Raw genomic sequence first — 23,010 nt, forward strand, 5'->3', positions numbered from 1 at the left:
GTGTGTGTGTGTGTGTGTGTGTGTGTGTGTGTGTGTGTGTCCGTGCGTGCACGCGAGCATGTGCATGTAGAGGCAGTCTGGGAGGGGATTTTCTGATCTCCTCCCCTCCATCACTCAGGTCTTTTGCTGAAACTGTCTAACGGATGCACTACTCAGACCTGTGCTTATTTAGCAGACGTTTATTGAGCAGCTATAGTGCAAAGCACTGGGCCAGGCTGTAGGAGCATATAAAGATGGGTACCATATAGTTCCTGCTCTCAAGGAGCTTACAGTCTAGTGTAGACAGACATGCAGACCACTAACTGAATTTCCTTGGTGGACAGATTTTTTGATGTCTTCATAAAACTACTTTATGGATTCTTTGAAAAAATGTTTAATCTCGTTTGCCATCCTCCTGTTCCTCAGCAGTGCCTTAAGCTGTATCATCTTCCTCGAAATCCTTATCCTTATCAGGGAAGACATGTTCAGTTTTCTCAATTCTGTAATGTAGAATAGAACTAAACGAGGGAGGGGGCTTTTCTGGATTGGGGAATGGTTAGGGTGAGGCAGGACAGGGGCTGAATACTTAAATATTTTAGATTATGAACAGTTTATGATGATCACCATTTCTTCCTATCAGTTAATCATTCTGAATCTTTCCTTGTCACTTTAGAGTTCTCTGGTAAAGTCTACATTAATATTTTAGTACCAGGGACTCGACTCTACTTTTTAGGACTGAACCCCTCAACCTACCTCTGTCATCCTGAAAGTCACTTCTCTCTTGCTCTCTACTGGGACCTCTAAACATTCTTCTGTGCTCTCTTAGGCTTCACCCAAGGGCAGTTCCCCCTCATGCCTGGGTAAATTAATTGTCCCTGGGCAGATGCTGGATTCTAAGGGAAAGCACACTCTTAACTGACGCAGCCTCCATTCCTCCTTCCTTCAGAAAAGTGGCTATGTGACTGTCAGTGACATCAAAGCCAGTCTTAAATGGGAGACGGAGCGAGCGCGGCAAGTGCTGGTATGTGACTTTTGGAATGGCCCAGAAAAGATGGGCCCCAGATGGGAGGAGGAGGGTAGACAGGTACCACACAGGCAAGAGCTTTGGCCTCTCTCTCTCTGCTGACTTCTTGCCTGGAAGGCTGCTGCTGCCACACCAGAAGTAACCCCCCAGCATTTCTCTGAAGATGGCACTGAGAGGTAGAACTCACAAAGGCAGGCTTCCAGCCCTGGCACATGGGTACAGCCAGGCTGCCACTGCCACTGGGGAGTCACCAATGCCTCTCTCTGCTGACCTGTAAAGCCTGGTCAGATGGTTAATGTGGCTTGTACTGGAAGTAACACTGTTAGTACAGAGTGAAGGGAATTATTAACTACTGATAACTACATTGCTATAATTATATACTATTATAGTGCATGTTACATATAGTTTTATATATACACATTTCATGGTACTAATGAAAGACTGATGTTGTGAAGAGGGAGTGGCATGAACACGTAGGAACCCTGGCTTTCAATACCTTTCTCCTTACCCAGGCAGTTGAACTATAGACTTAACTTCATCTGTGAAGTGGGGATAACAAACATTTAATGATATTGGGTAGAACCAACCCATCTGGAGCATACTTCCAGCTATAGGAACTATGAGTCCATTCTAATACTAATACGGTTTTTCCATTAACTTTTCCAAAAAGGTTTCCCCCTAGCTGTCTGTTACTCCATAAGTTAACTGAAAGGTACTGATCTCCATTTTGTTCTAGGGAATGGAGTTAGTGATTTGCTCAAAGCCATACAGCAAATATTTCTGTAGCCCTTCCTTCCACAACATCCCACTTTGTCGTTATCCTCTTTCCCAGCAGCACAGATTAAGCAACTTGGTGGCATTTCTCACACCTCAGGCAAAGACCTAGGCTAAACAAATCATTCTAACTCGGCTGTGTAAATATGTGAAGGCACTCTTGTAGATTTAGTTTGAAAACCCCACTGAAGCCAAGATAGGTTTGAGGATTATCTACCCTACATTATGTAAACTCCCCTTTCTCAGTTGATTTTTCCCTTTTTCTGCCAGGAACACCTGCTGAAGGAAGGGCTGGCTTGGCTGGACCTGCAGGCCCCAGGGGAGGCCCACTACTGGCTGCCAGCTCTCTTCACTGACCTCTACTCCCAGGAGATTACAGCTGAGGAGGCCAGAGAAGCCCTCCCCTGACTGGGAATGCGGAAGGGGGCACAGCAGCAGGCAGGGAGAAGAGGGAGGAGCTGGTGGTGAATAAAACCTCGACAACTTTGTTTTAAAAAAGAACCAAAAAACCAAAAAAATTCCAATTTTTTTCTTCCCCCAGTATTCTTCAGCCATTACTTTTTTTTTTTAAAAAGTGCCTTCACATTGCATCTTTATTGGAGAAAACCTTTTTTATCCGCTAAGGATAACCTGAGTAACATAGATAACAGTGAACATGTATAAAATGACTTGCACAGGTCCTCTAGAAGTTCATGGTAGAGCTGGGCCTAGAATGAAGGCCTTCTGTCTCCTGGCTAGACAGTCTAGTTTCTGTGGCCCTGAGACATAAATTATAGCCTCTGTTAATTCAAACCCCTTCCTCATAAAATATTCCTTATCTCAAATGAGCAGACCCTAACGGACCAGTAAATAGTCACCCTTTCAGTCTCTTCCAGCTTCCTTTGTGGAGGTTCCAGGTTATGGCAGCAGACTCAGCTACGAGTATGAAGGAAATAGAGGTCAATGTTAAATGGTGGTTACAGAAAAGAAAATTTAATTTGAGGGGAGTTAACCAATAGTGGATGCAGTATTTCTCAAATTCCTTACTACCTTTTCCTCCTATAGTGGTCATCAGGTCATCCCTCTAACCTTAGGGGTGGGAAAGGGAATCATTTATTGAACACCTACCAGACACCCAGTTTTATATTCACCTTGTATAGTCCTCACAACCTTAAAAGTTAAATAGGTGCCCTTAACTTTGGCAGGTGAGGAATCTAATTGACCAGAGGCCACCACCTTAAGCAGAGCCAAAGCTAGAGCCTAGGCCCACAGCCCCCCGGGCCCACGCTTTCCTGTATGCAGCTTTGCGTGGCACAGGCTGGCAGGACGTTTTGTGTATAATTTCTTCCGACACACATGGTCAGCCAAGAGGAAAAGCCTCTGTACCAGAAAGCAAGAGCCTTCTATAGCAAGTAGAGAAGGTGATGAGCTGGGAGGCCAGCATTAAGCCCCGTCTTCATGGTCTGAATTCTGAATTCCTAAGGGGTAGTTTGGTATCAGAAAACTGAAAACCCAATGGTTTGGACTATCCATACTAAGACACCTTTCCCTTAGCAAGGGGATATATAGCCTGAGCCCATCTCTACCTCTGCCTGTCCTTAAGGACAAGCTCACTTCCTGGACAGGTATTTCTTTCGAAGCAGCCGAGGCTAAGATGGCATTCCTCTCCTGACTGCCAAAGTTACAGCCTCAAAAAAAGGACCCTGTTTCTTAATGATGGGAACTTTTGCCACCAGTAGTCCTGCTTCCACCCACACCACATAACCCAAGTTTTTGGCTTCCACTGAGCACTATCTTTATCCCTGACAGTTTCAGGCCTAGGTGAGAGGTGTGGCTGTCAAAACAATCCCCTTCTTACTTTTACACAAACCCTCCCACACCCACAGGCGCTTCCTCCTTCTGCCAAAACAAACTTTATTGCACCAAAAAGAAAAAAAAAAAAAACAAAAAACTTCATTTATGTACAGTCAGATATAAAGACATCTCTTTGACTCCTGTGCATATATTTCCTCAACTCAAGATTAGGACGTAAAAGTCAGGCTGGTACGCCAGACATGCTCTGCCCATGGCAGGACCAAGGAGAGGATTGTCACTTGAAAGTGGGAACACTTAAATGTATGACAGGTAACACTGGACCAACAGACCAAGGGCATTCTTCCAAGCCCTGTACTAGCTCTGGGAATGGAAGAGGGAAATTGGAAGCAGGGCCCCTTCTTGAGTCTTCTTGTGAAGAGGCCCAGCCTTCAGGTTTCAAAGCTATACTTCTGTCCCCCAAGCCCACTTCCTGTCCAGTTCCTTTGCTTCCTGCCCTCCCAAGTAGGACATTCTCCTTTGTGCCCAACCCCCTTCCCAACTTCCCCAGGAAGTCTCATGACCCACAAGGCAGAGGCCTCTCTAGCAGCGGGCAGAGCAGGTACAAGTTATCCTCTCCCTTACATGTGGCTGGATACTGACTGAGGCCCTGTGTCATGTGGATCACCAATACCCCCCTGGGAGACCTATCAGTAAGAATCTGGAAAGTACAGGAGAACACATCGAAAAGGGGAAGGATGGGTTCCCTTGATGCCCAGTGTCACAGGGCACCTAAAGCACATTTTTCTGAGCCAACCAGATAAAGGATCACTGCAGCTAAATAGATAGAGAAGCGACACAGCCAGGCAAACACCCATCAGAGTCAGTGACAAAGAGCAGTTGGGGGTGGGGGTGGGGGGGAGAAGGAGAGGAGTCTTCACAGAGTCCCAGCCCCAATCCCCTCTGCCATTGGCCACCCTTGCTCCCCACAACTCCCTGGGCCTTTTTTTTTTTTTTTTTTTTTTTTTTTTAAGCGGTACACGGGCCTCTCACTGTCGTGGCCTCTCCCGTTGCAGAGCACAGGCTCTGGACGCGCAGGCTCAATGGCCATGGCTCACGGGCCCAGCTGCTCCGCAGCATGTGGGATCTTCCCGGACCGGGGCACGAACCCGTGTCCCCTGCATCGGCGGGCGGACTCTCAACCACTGCGCCACCACGGAAGCCCCACCACCACGGAAGCCCCCTCCCTGGGCCTTGAAGTGAGGAGGGGGACTACAGGCTGAGGTGAAAACACACAAGGACAGCCAAACAAAATACAATAGGACTAGCATCAGCCTGCCCCCTGTACCCCACCCCCAGGAGTAATACCCTCATTGTGACTAGTATTTATGAAAAATCTGTAAGAGACTGTTCTATGTAGTGGCTCTAATCCCATACACACAACAGTTGTCTGCATTGGGAACCTTTCAAATCGGTGATTGCGGGAACTAACGGCAAGTCAGCTTCTTATGGTGCCTGTGCAGGCTTTCCCAAGACCTCGGTTCAGGCCCCGTCACGTTTACCTTCTGTCTTAAATCTAGAGTGGGTGAGGGAATGGGGGGCAGAGGAGAAAGGTGCTCAGGTGCTGGTAAAGCTTACTCGTCAGCAGCCTAGACTCCACCACTGTTCCTTCTCTTTGGTCTGTCTAGAACAGTGACTATAAATTAGGAAAAACAAAATTATGCTGGCCTGTGGGAAATAATGGGGGTGAAGAGGCAGGGAGGAAAAGGGCATTGGGAAGCCCTGCTTCAAAACTGAAGACAGACAGACAGACAACCACCCAGACTGCTTAAGTGTCACAGACAGCTCCCCACCCCAAGCTCCCTTCCAGATATCCCCATAAATCGTTTGGGCACACTCCCTCTAGGAATTGCAATTTGTCTCCACCTGTCCCTAAGGACCTGGCCCTGTGGAGAGGTGTGTTGGTTGTTTTGTTTTTGCCAGAGGCCCTCGCCCTAGGTGCTCCTGCATAGGTACCTTGGCCCCTGATATGGGATGAACACAGCCCCAGATGCTCGAGAGCCAAGGAGGTCAGATCGGGAACAGCCTCCCCACTTCCACACCCTGGGATCCAAGCTTGCTTGGTTCTTGCCATCTTGCAGGATGATGTCACATTTGGAGGGAGATACACAAGTGCCTCTCCATCCCTGGGGTGGGGGGAAGGGACTTTGCTGGGACTCTCGAGTGGGGGGAGGGGAGAGGGGAGCAGGGTCTAAACCCTCAGGCTCCCGTGCAGGTCTGTCTCTGTCCCAGACGAGCTGCTATCAGAGTCCATTTCGGCGTTCTCATTATGGAGCCTCTCCAGCACTTTCTGACGAATCAGTCCCAGGCGCATCAAGAGGGACTGGTAGTCAAAGTGGCCCCGCTTCTCTCCAAAAGGGTCCTGTGGGGGAAAGGAGACAAGCGGGAAGGAAGATTCAAGTCTGGGTGGCTCACCCTAGACAGAGCAGCTTTAGGCCCACGTGAAACACACGCTCAACTTCTGAGCATGGGGACAGAAGGGGGCATAGCACAGAGAGTTCCCAACAGCAGACAACATCATCTTTGTTTAGGAATATTGTGGCACGTTCACCACCCCAGATAGGTCTGGCTTGGGCCAACATTAAAATGTGTTTGCATTCCCCCAAAGCAAGCCACTGTGCAGAAGGGGGACACAGTAACGGCGAGATAGATAGGGAAGAGAAATTCAAGACCAGGACTGTAATCATTAAGTGTGCTGGTGTTTTCAATTAACCTCATACAAACTATATAAGGGGAGAATTATCCTTCATTCCCTATACTCAAAAAGGGTAATTTGCTTTTCTGAGATCACAGGCAGGTCTAGAATGAAGGAGTTCTGACTTCGGATAAGCACCTGCCCTCCTCCCCACGGACCAGTCATCACATTCCTGTCCAGGTTTCTGGGCATCACTCCAGTCCTTGTCATTCGAGATCAAAGATAACCAAACATTACGTGGAAAGGGGTTAACTGTCCTTAAAGTCTCAAAAATAACTATGGGTGGGGTGAAGGGTATAAAAAAAGAAATTTAAAATGCTAAATAAGGATTATGGCAGCAAAGTAGCTTGCCCAGCGCTCAAACACGTGGAGACCTCTTTCCTTGGCAGTTACAAAAAGTCCACGATTTTCCCTCTCACATAATGTCTGCTTCTCCCACCTAAACTCCTTCCACACTTCTGCCCACACATTACCATCATGATCAAGGGCCAGTGGATATAAGTCAGTCTCTTGTGACTACAGCCCATACTTTTCACATTTGAGGGTTATGTTCTCCCAAAACTGAACTCCACACTTACTCTGGAGCTGTCAATTTCCCAAATCTTCCTCCTTTCCTCACTGGCTCCATTTCCACCCATTCTCCGCCTTCCCAGATGCTGCTCCTCCCTGCCCTTCCCTTGTCATGAGTTGGTTTTCCTTCACAGACTGAATATTAGAAATGCTGCTAGATACCAGCAATGATAATTCCTGATGGGGAACAAGCTACAGCATGCATCATCCTCGATATATTCTCAAAAAAGGTTCAGGAAACAAGTCAGCCTTGAGCTGGTCCTGCCCTTTGAGTTTAAATGCGGGACGTAGGAGGGAAGTCCTTGAAGGGAGGATAGGGAAGCTACCATCTCTGAGCAGCACCTGAGGAAACAAAACAGTTACTCCCACTGCTGGTGGTGCTGGGTGGGTGGGAACATAGACCAAAAAGAACTGGAAAGAACCTAAAGAGGCTTTAGCCACTTATCCAAGTCACCACTTTTCTAAGCAAGTAAATGATCCAACAGACACAGGACTGGCCCTTCAGGACAGGAAGATTCTCAACCAGTTGCTTATATTGGATCCTATTTACAATTCGGTTTAATAAGAACCTCTTCTTTTAAGCAAGCCTAAATTCTGCACTTATTGGAAGCAGAAGCACATTTCCCCAGTAGAGGCAGAGAATGAACAACTGGTTACCATCCTTGTATTAGGTTCTTTCAGCAATAATTGCACACCCAATGTTTCCCTAAGCATTCCTTCTCTTAGCACCCCCCTGAGCTAGGGATGGAATTCCAACAGATGACTCTCATAATCCCTAAGTTCCGAGAGGGCTGAATGTTCTTGGTTTGAAAAGACTACTGACCAAGAAGGGAAGGAGTTCCAGGCTAGAAAGCAGGATGATTCAGATTCTACTCTTGAGTACCTACTTTATGCCAGGAACCTACAGCCAACTCCATATGACTTCAGTCTCTCTCTGGGCCTCAGCTACTCAATGCACCAGGTTCCTTTTGGCTCTGAACTCTAAGAGAGATGTGGATGTCACCCTTGTGAGGGGGGTTTACATGGTCTGTTGTAAGGCCTCTGGAGTCAGCAGCAGGGGCTCTGTTACCTGCATAGTCTGGCCTTGAAGGTGCAGACGATCTTTGCAGGCCACCTCATAGAAGTCATAATACTCCAGGAAGGACTTCTCCATCACCCCTCTGGAAAACAAGCAAAGAAGCTTCACTTAGGAACAAGAGGGGAAGGCACCACCCCTTCACCATCTAACCTTAATGCCAAATTCAGCAGCTAGAGTTCCCAAGACCAGATTTGGTTTCCTACAAAGATCTTTCAATGGAAAATGGAAAAAGAAACAGCTGACTGCCCATGGTTGATTTCCCTTATACCCTAAGGATTATAAAATGAGAGTGACTGTTAATACTGATCATTTGAACTCCAACTTCAACTCATGACTTTGCTCATTCTCATTCGTTTTCCACAGGCCATCCCTAATCCCAAACCTTACTCAAAATTCTCCTAGATACACCTGAAACATTGTAATCAACTATACGTCAATTAAGAAAAAAGAAAGAAAAAACCGTTGCCCCCCCATTTCCTAGAAAAGTTTGTTTCATTAACTCTTTGCTCATCTAGTTTTTAACACCTAGAAATAAACTTGAACCCTAAGAAATGGGTTTATTATGAAGTACTCTACACCTCATTTGGCTGTATAACAGTTAAATGTCTTTAGTCAAACAGGGGCTCCCTGAAGGCATGGACTATGTCTTTCCCATCAGGCTCGGCACTCTCCAAGAACCGAAAAGCTCTCTGAACTTCCTTTTGCGTAACCCCTTGGTCACTTGCTCTTTAAAAACATGAACCACATCTTTCCTTTTTCTCTCTCTTTCTCTGGTGCCCAACACTGGACTTTGCCACAAAGGTTCTCAAATGTACGAACAAGCTAAATATCCAGAAGGAATACCAAGTACCAAGTGGGCTCTCTTCACACATACCGTAGGGGTTCAGGGCAGGGACACTTTCCTTCCATCATGTCACAGACCGCCACTCTGATGGTCTCATGCCGAATACATTCATTGTAATTTTTGCTGTCTCCTGGATGTCTCTCCTATAATGTGACAGACACCACAGTATCCAAGTACAAAATTTAGGTGAAAAGAAAAGCCAACGGAAGGAGATTTTAGGATGAGTATGGGGTACGTGACCCAAGCAAATGAACTAAGAGGACACCTTTCCCACTATATGGAAGATCCATGAAGAGCAGCTAAGTCCTTGAGACCACTCACCCCGCCCCACCCCCCCACCCCCGCCACACATACCAGTACCCATCCTCTGTTATGGGTCATTTGACCTATAAGCAGCAAACCACATCCATCAAATTTCCCTAAGCCTGAAATGAAAGGCCTCGCAGGAAGGATTAAGTGGGAAATAACCATGTATAAGAATAATGGTGGGACAAAAAGGTATAAATGATGCTAGGAGTCTTAGCCTGAAAAACCTATAGATATCAGGATGCTTCCTGGTTAACTCCTTTACACATCTGTGGATTCCACCATCATTGAATTCAACTATTGTCTATCAGAAGTAGAACCTGAAGTTTTCAAAAGAAAAAACTCCGAACCTGGTCTGGAGAGCTGATAGGAACATGTGGGTGTGAACAGACGGGAGCATGGCGTTCCACCCTTTAACTCTTCCCTTGTTCCCCCCTCCCACCACCAACTCTAGTCAATCAGAGCCTTGGCTCTGATCAAAACAGGTAATGAACAGGAAATACACACATGCCTTCAGCCTACCACCACGGTTCCCAATGTGCACCACAGGGAAATCAGAAGGGCACTGTGGGATACTGTAAACTTTTTGAGGAAAACCACAGTATTCAACACCTGTGAAATTCCATGCAAACTACTACCTTGAGATAGGTAGTTCAGTTTTTTGTTGTTGTTGTTGTGGTACGCGGGCCTCTCACTGTTGTGGCCTCTACCGTTGCGGAGCACAGGCTCCGGAAGCGCAGGCCCAGCGGCCATGGCTCACGGGCCCAGCCACTCCGCAGCATGCGGGATCCTCCCGGACCGGGGCACGAACCCGCGTCCCCCGCACCGGCAGGTGGACTCCCAACCACTGCGCAACCAGGGAAGCCCTAGGTAGTTCAGTTTTAATGTTGAACTGTATTACATTCCTTTTGATGACATATTGTTTTCGCGAAGCTGGATTTTCAGTCACTACTTTAATAAATAGCAAGTAGCATATGAAAACAGGAGGGAACAGAAATGAGGGTGGTGGCTCTGATCTGATTCCAAGATTTTAACAGTTGTATGGCACTGAACAGGTGTACACATCCTATTATTAAGTCAGTGTAGTCATCTGAGAAGGAAGGAAGTTGTTTAGACCTAACTACTTAACAAATGGAACAGTGTGGCATTTCTTTCTGCCTGGGGAACTGTGAAAAAAAACTACCAAGACAAGTGGGTTCTGTGAACCAAGAATTTTTGGTAGTTTTAAGAATAAAAGTCCCATCTCTTGAATTTCCAAACAAGACGTAAAAATCAGGTCCTTGGTTGGCCAATGAGGTCCGTTTCCATTTCCACCTACTCCTGAAATCACATTCACTATTTGTTTGAAAGGATGGCTTAGGGAATAATTTTTGTTCATTCCTTTTTTTTTTTTTTTTTTTTTTACCGTATGCGGGCCTCTCACTGCTGTGGCCTCTCCCGCCGTGGAGCACAGGCCGCGGACGCGCAGGCTCAGCGACCACGGCCCACGGGCCCAGCCGCTCTGCGGCATGTGGGACCCTCCCAGACCGGGGCACGAACCCGTGTCCCCCGCATCGGCAGGCGGACCTCCAACCACTGCGCCACCAGGGAAGCCCAATTTTTGTTCATTCTTAAAGGGTATTTCCCTTTGTTTAAGACTACAGAAGAATCACCAATGTTAGTGTCATCTCAAATAGTTTCAAAATGAATTAAGCCGTTTTAATCATTTAAACTGAATTATTATATCTTTTGATAATATCATGGAACTCTTTTCCTGTGCTCATGAGTAATCTGGAAGGGGCTTTGAAACAATGGAAGACTTTGGGCTCCTGGGACTACATCCTGATCTGTGTGTCCTTGTGAAAGTTAACTAACCTCTCCGAGTCACCATTACCTCAGCTGAAAATGGGGATAACATTCATCTTGCAGAGTTAGTATGAGGATTAAATGAGAAGTTACATATAAAAGTTTGGAAGGGGCTGGCATATAGTACACCCTTGGAAATTATGAGTTTTCTCCACCTTCTATTTGGCAGCACTGACTAAAATATTCTTGCCCTAGCCAATGACTGTTCCTGTGGTTCTGCAGGTAACAGTACTTCATAACTCCAAAAGAAAGTCTGGCTCAGCAGTAGTCACTAGGGAGCACCTTAAAGGGATACTGGGGAATGAAGGCATACAGAAGAACACACTGGCTCCAAGAGCCCCCAAAACAGACGCAGAATCAATTTCCAAATGACTCCACTGACTTTAATCCAAGTCAAATGGAAATAACTTGACAATGTTATTGTAATAGGGAAAAAAATTCATTATTAAGGCACACACATGCCAGCTCCTTTTTTCTCCCACAGTGACGAGTTTAATACATGGGGCTGAGCCAGGTCAAAAACAAAACAAAAACCCTCAAGTAGATCTTTCAGATCTCTTAAAACCCAATATTCTACACCCCAAAGCTGGGCCCACCTGGCCTTACCTGCTCAAAGCCAGGTTCATTGTGATAAGGGTTCTCAGTCATCAGGGACTGGATGGAGATGAGCACGGAAGAGATGCTCTGGGCTGGGCTCCAGGCAGGGCCAGTCCATGTACTGCAAAACACATCAGAGGGAAGGGAAGAGGGTGAGGCAGAGAGAGACGGGAAAGGCCCTACAGAAAGACCAGTGTACGAGTACCCCGGGGCCTGGAAGCACCATCATAAGTGACTCACTTTCTCTTTCACTATTAATACTCTGGAATTTCCCAGCCTCCATCTCACCCTCATTCACCAGAAATCACTCAACTGCCTAATCCTCTTATCAAGTGTCACAAAAGAGGGCAAAGCAAGCAAAGTAACTTTGAAGGGATTTTCTTTGGGCTAGGAGAGAAACAGTAGCCAGGGAAGGTTCCCTTCATCAAAATGAAAGAAATAAGGTAAGAAAACAGCTCCAAAGGCAAGCTAAATGTTAACCTCTATGGATCTTAAAGAGCTTATTTATTTATGGGTGGTGATGGCGTCAGAGAGGAGAGAGAAGTTGAGCACAGAGGCAGAGAAGGGACTGAAGCTCCCTGGTTAGAGGCCATGTGGTGGGGTTGATGATCGGGGATCCAGCTCTCTATCAAACCCCCAAAGAGTGTCAAATCCTCTGAAAACTACAGAACTCTGCCAAAGGACAGAAAGGGAATAAGGGGCACTTCTAGAGTGTGGAGGGTTGAAAATAATATATGAACAACATCTTCAACAACAGAGAAACACCAAAATTGCTCCTCCCTTTCGTATGCATGATGGAATGTTGGGAGAAGGAGGGAAGCTTGGACATTAAGGACATTTATTTTTAACTCAATTAATTGAAGAGATGGCACCTGAGCTGGAAGCTGAACACAACCTGAACCAGGACTGCCTTGTTCAAGTTAACTCGCCACTTCCCTTTCCCTGCTGGCCTTGAGGGAAGGCCAGTAAGTAATGGGGAACAGTAACTTCCTCAGAGCTCGCTCTTCAGTGCCTCTCAACCTCTCTTGTCAGCTTCAGTCCCCCAGGAACCCTAGACCTTGTGCTCTCCGAAGCATCTAGTATTCGGGCATTGAAGTCAACAGGGTAAACTCATTCAATTTCTTTTTGTAAGTCAGCCCAATATTTTTTTCTAGGTAGGGAGGAAAGGAATGCAGCTGTTAAAGTGAATAGTCAACTAAGTACGCATGGGAATTTTCTACTCTGATTCTTGACGGCGAATTTTCAAATTCAGAGTAGCTTCTCCTTTTCCACCCAATACTTCTGCCACTTTTACCCCACCATCTTACTTCCCCTGTTTCTACCGTGAACTGATGTTTGCTCGAAATAGTTTTATATTGGCCTAATGAAGGAAAACCTAATACAAAAACACTTACAAGAACAACTTCCATACAGAAACAACAACTAAGTTTCCTTACCACTGTGGTTTATATATACCACTATCCTTCCAGCACAGACAATCCTATACCCTAACGAGATAAAGGACTTCTTTAAGGACAACGTCCTTCAAAAGACTTTCTCACTGCCGCAATCACAGAACATATTCTTCGATCTGAGAGAATTGGGCAGAGGGAGAAGTTTGTTTCAGCTGCCTTTTCCCTACACAAACCTAATATATTGGATTGGACAGGAAGAAAGAAAACAGTATCACCAGTCTGGGCAACTTTCTTAACTTCAACTTTTACTTGTTCTATGCCCCAGGGAAATTCAGACCACACTAAAAAGACCAATCCAGAATATGCTAGAAGATATTTCCATTCTGAATTTTTAACCCCCGAAGGAGATTAAAAGGGAATGGATGAGAACTACATGAAGCAAAATCTTGGTAGCACCCAGAAACAAAAATGTACTCAAAACATCTGTGTTTCATATCTGATGTGACTTCCAACCTCAGACATTTTTCATCCAGTTGCTAAAACATGATCATCATCACCACCACCACTGCCTCCAAAGCCACGCACGCGAGACTCAGGAATAAGACATTCACAGCCTTGAATGGCACAGGACCTGCAGCCTTTCTCAACCTGCTCAGGAGAGAATTAAGCCCTGATGCCCTAAGGGAGTGGTTCTCCAACAGTTTGCACCAGAATCACCTGGAGAGCCTGTAAGACAGACTGCTGGCCCTACCCCCAGAGTTCTTGATATAATAATTCTAGGGTGGGGGCCCAGACTCTACATGGCTATAAATTCCCAGATGCTACTGCTGCTCGGGGTGAACCACTTCACTAAGGCATCCACTGTACATCATGAATTAACGTCTTTTTCTGCATCTAGAATGACAGTAATCAAGTACCATCCGGGGGAGAATTGAGGAAACAGTCACTCCAATCATTTTCTGTGTCCTGTGATTCAGATGAGAAACCCTGGTTGATGAAGGCTGGCCTAGAGTAATATTTGCTAACAACCAACTTGGCCACTTAGAAGTCTCCTCTTACCCTAGAATACTCAAGCAGACTTTCCCATTGCGGTAGAAGTTGGGGTTAAACCTCACTGTGTTATTGCCCGTTGTCATCAGTTTGACCCGAGGTGGGTGGATGGGATAGTCGGGCGGACACCGAAACACGAACAGGAAGAAACCCCCTTCATAAGGAGTGTCAAATGGGCCTGTGATCAATGCATGAATCTGCAAAATAAAACCCCATCTCAAAATTGTGAGGTGACGTCCCATCCCAAACCCTCCTGGCTTCCACTTGCTACCCACGCCAGAAGCAGAACCTTCATCTGAATCCATATTCCATATCCTCACCATGAAAAATGAATAGCCTGTGCTCACTCACACCAATAAATATTTTTGGAATTTTAAGAAACCCCATTACAGTGTAGTGGCATCTTACTCAGGGGTTACATTCTAAAGTTAGAGCCCAAGGTGAAAATTGAATCTAGCCAAAATCACCCTTGAGTGTCCCTTAAAACTCCCTTAAAGCATGTTTTTTGTTCAGACTTCCCTGATCAGTATTTTATATGACAAATGGATAGAACACCAACGTGCAAAACATAATATACATCTATAAAATATTGTCCTAGCATGCTTAATTTTAAGAAATCAATACATATTTTTACTGAGTACGTATGTTTGGATTTGCCTAGGTTAAACATGCGTACGATGCAACTCCACCCTCCATTTATGTGGCACAAAGGGGAGGAGATAAATGGAAAAGAAGAAAGGGATTGGAGGCCACAGCACCAGTGCCAATCACAGGGCAGAGCTGAGGGCTGTGATGGAGGCCTACGGTATGTCTCCTCCGCAGAGGATCAAACCTACTGTGGAGGATGTGGCTCAGGCAGCATCCAGCTGTGTGAAAGATACAAAGAAAAATGGGGAAACTCAGGGTCCACTCGGAGCCATAGACTATCCCCAGAACTTTCCCCAACACTGTAGGTTAATAATAATATAAAAAAATCAGCAGCACTTGAAACAAAATGCTAAGTTCTCTTCCTCCAGCTGTGATTTATTGAACAAGACTTCCCTTCTTGAAGGGAAGAAAACCTAACTGACTCAGTTATATTTCTTCATCTACAAAGGCTCCTAGGCACTTAAGTCTGCTCAGAATTTAAACAGCAAGAGGAAAAAGGACCTGCAATCCAATGCCTCTGTCTATAGTCCCCACCTTGCCCTGGTGGCATTCTATGTTATCTTTTAGCCTTCAGTCATTTGTAATAGCAAGCTCAAATGGTATCAACATGACATCAATTCTGGGACCCCAGGGACTAGCATATTAACACTAATACTTGACAAAGAACAAGATGTCCTAGGAAAAACATTTCCAACCACATAAAAAGAAAAAAATCAATTTAAAGGGAAACCTATTCAAAACAAAACAGACACACAAATAATACCAAATCTGAATTTTTACTATAAGAAATTTGACACTAAAAGGAGTTTTCATTTAAACAACACTAGATTTAGGTAATCTGATTTCTTCCCGATATCAGTTTAAGTAAAAATTCACTTCTCAGGGTAGAGCAATCAATGACAGAGAAGTCTAGGTATCTATGCCAGAGGAATTTAAGCTTTCTCTTGTGTCTGTGTGTGGACAAGAGAGGAACGGTCTTTGGGGTGGAAAGGATATTCAAAAGCAATCAGTAAGGACAGGAGCCTAAACACGGCCCTGTAACTACAAACACTGTTCACTCAAGCTTGTCCCATCCCCAACCTTCTTGGCATCTGACTTACAGCACCACACTTAAAGGTCAAGAGTGGCAGGATGGGGGAAGAGTTGGCTAGTACAATAGGGTGACCATATAATTTATCATCCAAACTGGAGCATCTTTGAGAGGTAAAGAGTGCTCTATTAATAATTAAGCTTGGACAACAGGCATAAACTGGGCTTTTCCAAGCCAACCAGGACCTTTTGGCACCCCAAAACAGATACCTGTTCAAGGCTCCGTTCCACCTCACTGTGTGACCTTGGGCAAGCCACTTACTCTCTTGGGGTTTTGATTCATTCATCTGTGTAATCAGAGATGTGAGCTGGATAATCTCTTTTAGGCTCTTTCAACTTTATGGGCCCAATTTCCCAATAACCCCCAAACCCCACCAAGGTACATACCTTAGTCATGTCAACAGTATCAGGTACAACGAACATTCCTGGAGGAGGCTCCTTATAAATGGACATGATATCCCTGTATAACACCAAGAGGAAGTGGGGGAGGGAGTGAGGGAGAGGAGAAAAAAGGGGAATCCCTTGAGCAGGACAGTTGTTATCACCTCAGTGAGGCCAGGGTTCGAGAAAGTGGTGCTTGGTACCACAAATGTTTGCACCGTCTTGTTGGCTGAGAAATCTCAGCTGAGTATTTGTCAGGCAAGCAGAGAGCAAATTATCATCAAAGGGGCATTGTTTCCTCAGGGGGAGGGAAGGGAGAGGGGGAAAAAAAAAAATCAGAGATCCCAATGGTATCCAATGTCACCCTGGAAAAGCCACATCCCATTTACTCTCACTTCCTCCCACATGGCACTTCATTCACTCCCCACCTCCGAGATTCCCAGGTACTACGGCTGAATGCTAAATGAAGATTTCTCGGTAACTGGGAAGACATAATCAACTCCACTAAAAAACTAATTCCATAAACCACACAGTGGACCGTTGTTAGCACGGGGATTATATGAAGCAAGTGAGCTAGCAGGGAGCAATAATGGCCTTCTTGCCCAGGAGACTAATAGTGTACAGTCCTCTTCAGGTTGGGATGGGGACCCTCTGAAACTGCTGAGAATCTCACAGGTGGAGGATGACATGAAGTCATTACTATAGAAGATGAGAGGACTTCTAGGTCATAGCTCATAAACTAGAATGGATCAGTTGTGAGCAAGGGCCTATAGGTGGGAAATCTAGGGACTTGCTACGGTACAGAGGGACATAAAAAAGTGCAAACAAGTGACAGAGAGGAGGAAAAGAAGTATTGGCAGAACTCAGAGATATGTTAGGATTGGAAGACTGAAATGGCTGAAGGAGCACAAGAGTTGAGGAGTGCTGAGCTTCTTAAGTTAGAGGTGGCAACCTTGATGGAGCTGGCAAACTGTGTCAGGCACTGGGCCAGGTACTTTACACACAGTATGCTGTTTAATTTTTAGTACAACCTTGAAAGTAGGTAGAAACATCTGAAAGAACTTGGAATGTGGGGAATGTGATTACCTAGATGAGGATGACTGTGATGGTGGCATGGGGAGAGAGAGTCTGGCTATCAGCAAACAGGTTTCAGGATTAATAGCAGCTAAAAAGCATTCCCTTTTCCTATGTGATAGGTACTATGCTGAGCAATTTCACAAAAACACTATCTATTAAATGATATGATCTGAGATCAGTCACCCAAGAAATAAGCACAGAAGGGCCTTGGGCCTTTGTTCCTATATTTCAATTGGGTACATTTGCTTCAGAAAGTAAATCACATGACTCAGAGGAAAGAATACAGAAAAGAAAGTCTTGACTGGGATATCACAAGCCAATGTGAGACTGGGTGGGGGGGGGGGGGGGGGATGGAAGCTTGAGTTCCTGGAACAGGTGTGAGAGTAGAGAGCTTTGGGGTTCTGGAAAAGTGGTTCAAGAGAAGGCTGCTGGCATGCGTGGGAAGCGACCTAGACTTGGGTAGGGGACTCTGTGGAGGGGGTTAAGGAGGCCGGGAATAAAGCCAGGATGGCCTGACGTCTCAGGCCGGGCAAAGCAAGCTGTGTGTGTGTCTTACAAATGGGGCTCGGGAGGAGACGACGCAGGGGACCGCTGGGTGGGGCCTCCGGGCTGCATCTAACAGGGCTGGGGTGGAGAAGGGGGGAGAGGGGCGGTGCGGAGGGCGGGAGGGGGTGTTACTGAAGCGCCGAAGGGTCGGGTTTCGGGCGGGAGGTCGGGAGGTGTGGGGGAGGGTGTCCGGACTGGAGACTGAGGGCTCAAGGGAGGTTACCGAGGGGCGGGGTCGGACCTGGATACGCGAGGAGGGGCTTGGTGCGTGTGGGGCTGGGGGCGGGGGGAAAGGGGACTTGGATCCCGACGCTCCGGGCTGGCAAGACGTGGGCTTGGGAGCTGGGCCACCGCGAGTGCAGTGGGGGTGGTAGTGGTACAGGGTGGGGGCGGCGGGGAAGGTCGAGCCCCGGAGCTCGGGGCTGGGGGAGGAAAAACCCCGGCTCACCGCTTGATCCGGAGTAGACACTGCGGCGCGGTTCGCTCGCCGTCCCAGTCGGAGCTGAGTGTGGGGTCCCAGTGGCTAAGCAGCGCGGCCCCGTGGGCAGCGGCCGAGGGCGGGAGCCCGGGCAGCGGAGCCAGGCCGCTCCCTGGCCCCCCGGCCCCGCCCGCTGCCGCCGCCGCCGCCCACACATCCGGCAGGAAAGGCGGCCCGAACCCGCCGCCGCCGCTAACGCCGACAACACCGGCGACGCCGCTCGCCCCGGGGCCCGCCGCCCCGGCGCCTGCTGTCGCCGCCTCCTCAGTCGGACTCTCCGCCATCGCTCCTTCGCTTCCGGGACTGCTCGGCAGCACGTCCGCCGACCAGAGCGGCCGCTGCTCCCTCCCGCTCCCCGCACCACCGAGAGCGGGGCCAGAGTGTCCCCACCCTCCGCTTCCCCGGCCTGGGCGGTGTTGGCTCCGCCCACCCCCGCCCCGACCAGCGAGAGGCGCTCTGCAAGAGCGTCCACCCACAGTCCTCCAGGGCGGGCGGGGGTCGGAGCTCGCCGGCCAAGCGAGGGTACTGGGCCTGCGCGAGTCCCGCGCTTTGCGGGAGGAAGTTCTGAGGCGGGTACGGACTCCTAGGTGCAGTTGAGGACCCAATTCCAAGGAATATTTTAGTTTCAAGCGTTGAAAGGGGAGGAGAGGAGGACCATTTACCACATCTAGGAAAGCGACCCTCTGACGTGTCCAAGGGGTAGGACTGGGGATCCAGCTTCCTTGTGGGGAGGTGCTGAGTAGAGGAGTTGACCCGCTTAGGGCCCTTCCTGTCCTAAAGTCTCTGTGATTTATCCTTCCTGCACCCTCACCCACGGAGGGCAGGCTGCCATTGCCCCCTGCCTGCAACAGGACCAAGAGGAAGGAAGGAAGGAATCAGGAACTACGAGTGAAAAACTACCTCGTTTTAGAGTTTATTCGATATATATTTATGAAGGGCTTGCTAAATGCCAGGCACTTTTGCTAGGCGTTGCCATAGGGATAATAAAACAAACCTAGAGAAGCTTGGTAAAAAGAAGAAAATCAGGCTTCCTGACTGCAAGCTCGACATTTCTTTCCACAAGGCCTTGAATATGCAGGAATCAAGGGGCTGTGAGTTTAAATCCTGGGAGGATTCCTCAGGACTTTACTGAGATTAAGCTGAAAAAATACAAGCCATCAAAAAAACAAAAACAAGCCATCCAAAAAAAAAGCTTTCCCTTTTCTCCCTATCAAGAGTACAGGATCGGGACTTCCCTGGTGGTCCAGTGGTAAAGAATCCGCCTTACAATGCAGGGGACATGGGTTCGATCCCTGGTCGGGGAACTAAGATCCCACATGCCACAGGGCAACTAAGCCTGCGTGCCACAACTACTGAACTCGTGCACCTCAACTAGAACCCCCGTGCCGCAAACTACAAGGCCCATGCGCTCTGGAGGCCACACGCCACAGCTAGAGAGAGAGAAAACGCGCCGCCACTAGAGAGAAGCCCGCGCGCTGCAACGAAAGATCCCACATGCCTCAACACAGATCCCGCGTGCCGCAACTAGGACCCAACACAGCCAAAAATAAAAAAAGTAAATAAATAAATAATTAATTAAAAAAAAAAAAAGTACAGGATCATAATTTAACACTCCCAGCAAGACCTCGGGCAGCACTCAGTAACCAAACATACTGATACTTCTGTAGCAAAGCATATGAATATTCATATTAATTTGGGTACACTTATGAATATTCATACAAAATCAGACGAATAGCCTCACTTTATTTTTAAACTTTTTTTATTTATTTAATGTTGTATCTATTTATTTTTATTTTTGGCTGCATTGGGTCTTCGCCGCTGCTCGTGGGCTTTGTCTAGTCGCAGCGAGCGGGGGCCACTCTTCGTTGCGGTGCGCGGGCTTCTCATTGCGGTGGCTTCTCTTGTTGCCGAGTGCAGGCTCTAGGCGCACGGGCTGCAGTAGTTGTGGCACAAGGGCTCAGTAGTTGTGGCACGTGGGCTCTAGAGCGCAGGCTCAGTAGGTTGTGGCTCACGGGCTTAGTTGCTCCGCAGCATGTGGGATCTTCCTGGAACAAGGCTCGAACCCGTGTCCCCTGCATTGGCAGGTGGATTCCCAACCACTGCGCCACCAGGGAAGCCCCTAGCCTCACTTTAGATTACGTTTTGCCGCCAAATTTGTTTCTTAAAAAAGAAGTCCTGTTTTCACAGCTTTATGAATTTTCCAGCCAGGGACTGTGGAGTTGAGTGATAATAGCCAGCATTTATTGAGAGCCAAAATACTGGATTTTTAGTTAACATTTATTGAGTGCCTAACAGGTGCCAAGCGCTTTTTTTTTTTTTAACACAAATGGATTTTTTTTTTTTTTTTAATTTTTGGCTCCGTTGGGTCTTCGTTGCTGCGCGTGGGCTTTCTCCAGTTGCGGCGGGCGGGGGCTGCTCTTCGTTACGGTGCGCGGGCTTCTCATTGTGGTGGCTTCTCTTGTTGCGGAGTACGGGCTCTAGCCGCACGGCCTAAGTAGTTGTGGTACACAGGCTCAGTAGTTGTGGCTCGCAGGCTCTACAGCGCAGGCTCAGTAGTTGTGGCACATGAGCTTAGTTGCTCTGCGGCATGTGGATCTTCCCGGACCAGGGCTTGAACCTGTGTCCCCTGCATTGGCAGGCGGATTCTTTTTTTATTATTATTTTTAAAATTTTATCTTATTTTTAAAATTATTTTTGGCTGTGCTGGGTCTTCGTTGCTGTGCACAGGCTTTCTCTAGTTGCGGCCAGCAGGGGCCACTCTTTATTGCGGTACGCGGGCTTCTCATTACAGTGACTTCTCTTGTTGTGGAGCATGGGCTCTAGACGTGCGGGCTTCAGCAGTTGCAGCACACGGGCTCAGGAGTTGCAGCACGCAGGCCCTAGAGCGCGTGGGCTTCAGCAGTTGTGGTGCAAGGGCCTAGCTGATCCGCGGCATGTGGAATCCTCCCGGACCAGGGCTCGAACCCGTGTCCCCTTCACTGGCAGACAGATTTCCAACCACTGTGCCACCAGGGAAGTCCCTGGCAGGTGGATTCTTAACCACTTAACCACTACACCACCAGGCAAGTCCCGTGCCAAGTGCTTTGTATGTCTCATTTATTCCTTTCAACAAACCTATGAAGTAAGTACTATTATTAGTCCGTTCTGATAGATGGAAAAAGAGAGGCTTACAGAGGTTCAGTCATTTACATGGGTCACAGTGAGAGCAAGCCAAATCTGTCTCCAGAAAAAACGTTCTGACCACTATGTGATACTGTCACAGCTTGGAACTCTCTCTCACACTTATCACATTGTACCTTGTACTAATTACAGTCCTTTGGTACCTGTTGCTTCCACCCCCTACTCCCCCCTGCTCCCCGTTCTTCAGACTCTAGATCGTGTATTACCTATGAATCCAGCATGGGGCCTGTCACAGCTTAGGTACTTAACATGAAGCAAAATGAATTGATACAATATTTTATACAGATTTCATGTTTTATTGGTATAGCGTTTTACCACTCTATAATAAAGATGCCTAAATATCTCTGAAAGGATATGCAAGAAACTGGTAACAGCGTTGCCTCTTGATTGCAGACAAGATGGGGCAAAGGGCATATATATATATATATATATATATACATACACATACACACACACAAACACACTTGTACCTTTTAAATGTTGTGCTGTACATCTATTGCCTATTCAAACTATATATTTCATTCATTTTTTAAGGATTCTAGAATTTTTCTTGGGTATTATTTACTTAGTAAGATGGTCAAAAGTCATTGGGTAACCTCACGCAAAGAAAAACGCTACTTCATAGCTTCTCCATGGCTACAGACTGCAGAGGCCCATAGGGGGCCCATGGGGTGAGAGGACTCCTCAATGGGTCCCTTACTTATTATTGGACCATTGTTTTCAGGTACAAGGTCCATTAGAGATGGGACAATGAACAGAAAACCACTTACCTCAGATCCAGAAAAAAGAGGTTCAACCTTTGATATGTACCACTCTGCAAATATCCTCTTTGAGCCTATTTCTGCATCCATAGAATGGTGATAATTACTACCTCTCAGGGTTTTTCTGAGGATTAAGTGTGGCATTTTTAGAAGTGTTTTGCAAAGTGGTAAGCACTGTCCAAATAATTGGCACCTCACTTGTCCATGTGCCTTCTCTCCTCTGGGCCTGTGCTCATATTTTCTCTACCTGGAATACGCTTTCCCTTTATTAGGGAAAATCCTAGTTATTTAAAGTCTCTAAGCTTCTATTCTTCATCAGTAATATTGATAAAAAAAATAGTAGCTATAAAGAAGAGATAATGTGATGATGAATGTGCACAATACCTGGCCAAAGTAAGTGTTTGATAATAATAATTATTATTATTATCTTAAATTTTACTTATTTATTTTTGGCTGCATTGGGTGGCTTCTCTTGTTGCGGAGCATGGGCTCTGGGTGTGTGGGCTCAGTAGTTGTGGCACATGGGCTTAGTTGCTCTGTGGCATGTGGGATCTTCCCGGACCAGGGCTCGAACCTGTGTCCCCTGCACTGGCAGGCGGATTCTTAACCACTGCACCACCAGGGAAGTCCCAATAATTATTAACTCTTATTATTCTTACCTTCAAGCCTGGCTGTAATATTACTTTCTCTGCCAAGCTTTAACACCCCCAGGCATATTATTAATATTATTAGTCATTTTTAATTACTCCATCCTCTGAAGTAATTCATACCTTTATTATAGCACGTACTGCTTTTTTTAAAAATATATATTTATTTATTTTTGGCTGCGTTGGGTCTTCATTGCTGTGTGCGGGCTTTCTCTAG

The 23,010-nt window shown here is 46.8% G+C and overlaps 2 protein-coding genes across 2 annotated transcripts in view; one reads left to right on the top strand and one right to left on the bottom strand.

Annotated features, from left to right (window-relative positions):
* Positions 1 to 3,745, top strand: part of SNF8 (SNF8 subunit of ESCRT-II) — an 11,461-nt gene extending 7,716 nt beyond the window's left edge. The window contains exons 4-5 of the mRNA XM_029211638.1: positions 904 to 1,000; positions 2,048 to 3,745. Coding sequence (XP_029067471.1) covers positions 904 to 1,000; positions 2,048 to 2,185 — 235 coding nt within the window. The 3' untranslated portion in view covers positions 2,186 to 3,745. The remainder of the gene's footprint in view (positions 1 to 903; positions 1,001 to 2,047) is intronic.
* Positions 3,746 to 5,108: 1,363 nt separating this feature from the next.
* On the bottom strand, positions 5,109 to 18,573 carry UBE2Z (ubiquitin conjugating enzyme E2 Z). The gene is made up of 7 exons (XM_029211817.1): positions 18,176 to 18,573; positions 16,111 to 16,183; positions 13,996 to 14,183; positions 11,552 to 11,663; positions 8,825 to 8,937; positions 7,942 to 8,032; positions 5,109 to 5,969 (listed from the first exon to the last, which is right to left on the bottom strand). The coding sequence occupies exons 1-7, from the start codon at positions 18,487 to 18,489 to the stop codon at positions 5,799 to 5,801; spliced, it is 1,062 nt and encodes a 353-aa protein (XP_029067650.1). The 5' UTR covers positions 18,490 to 18,573; the 3' UTR covers positions 5,109 to 5,798.
* Positions 18,574 to 23,010: the final 4,437 nt, after the last annotated feature.

Source organism: Monodon monoceros, unplaced genomic scaffold (assembly GCF_005190385.1).
Source record: "Monodon monoceros isolate NGI ecotype Baffin Bay Population unplaced genomic scaffold, NGI_Narwhal_1 Super_Scaffold_9, whole genome shotgun sequence".
NCBI classification, from domain to species: domain Eukaryota; kingdom Metazoa; phylum Chordata; class Mammalia; order Artiodactyla; family Monodontidae; genus Monodon; species Monodon monoceros.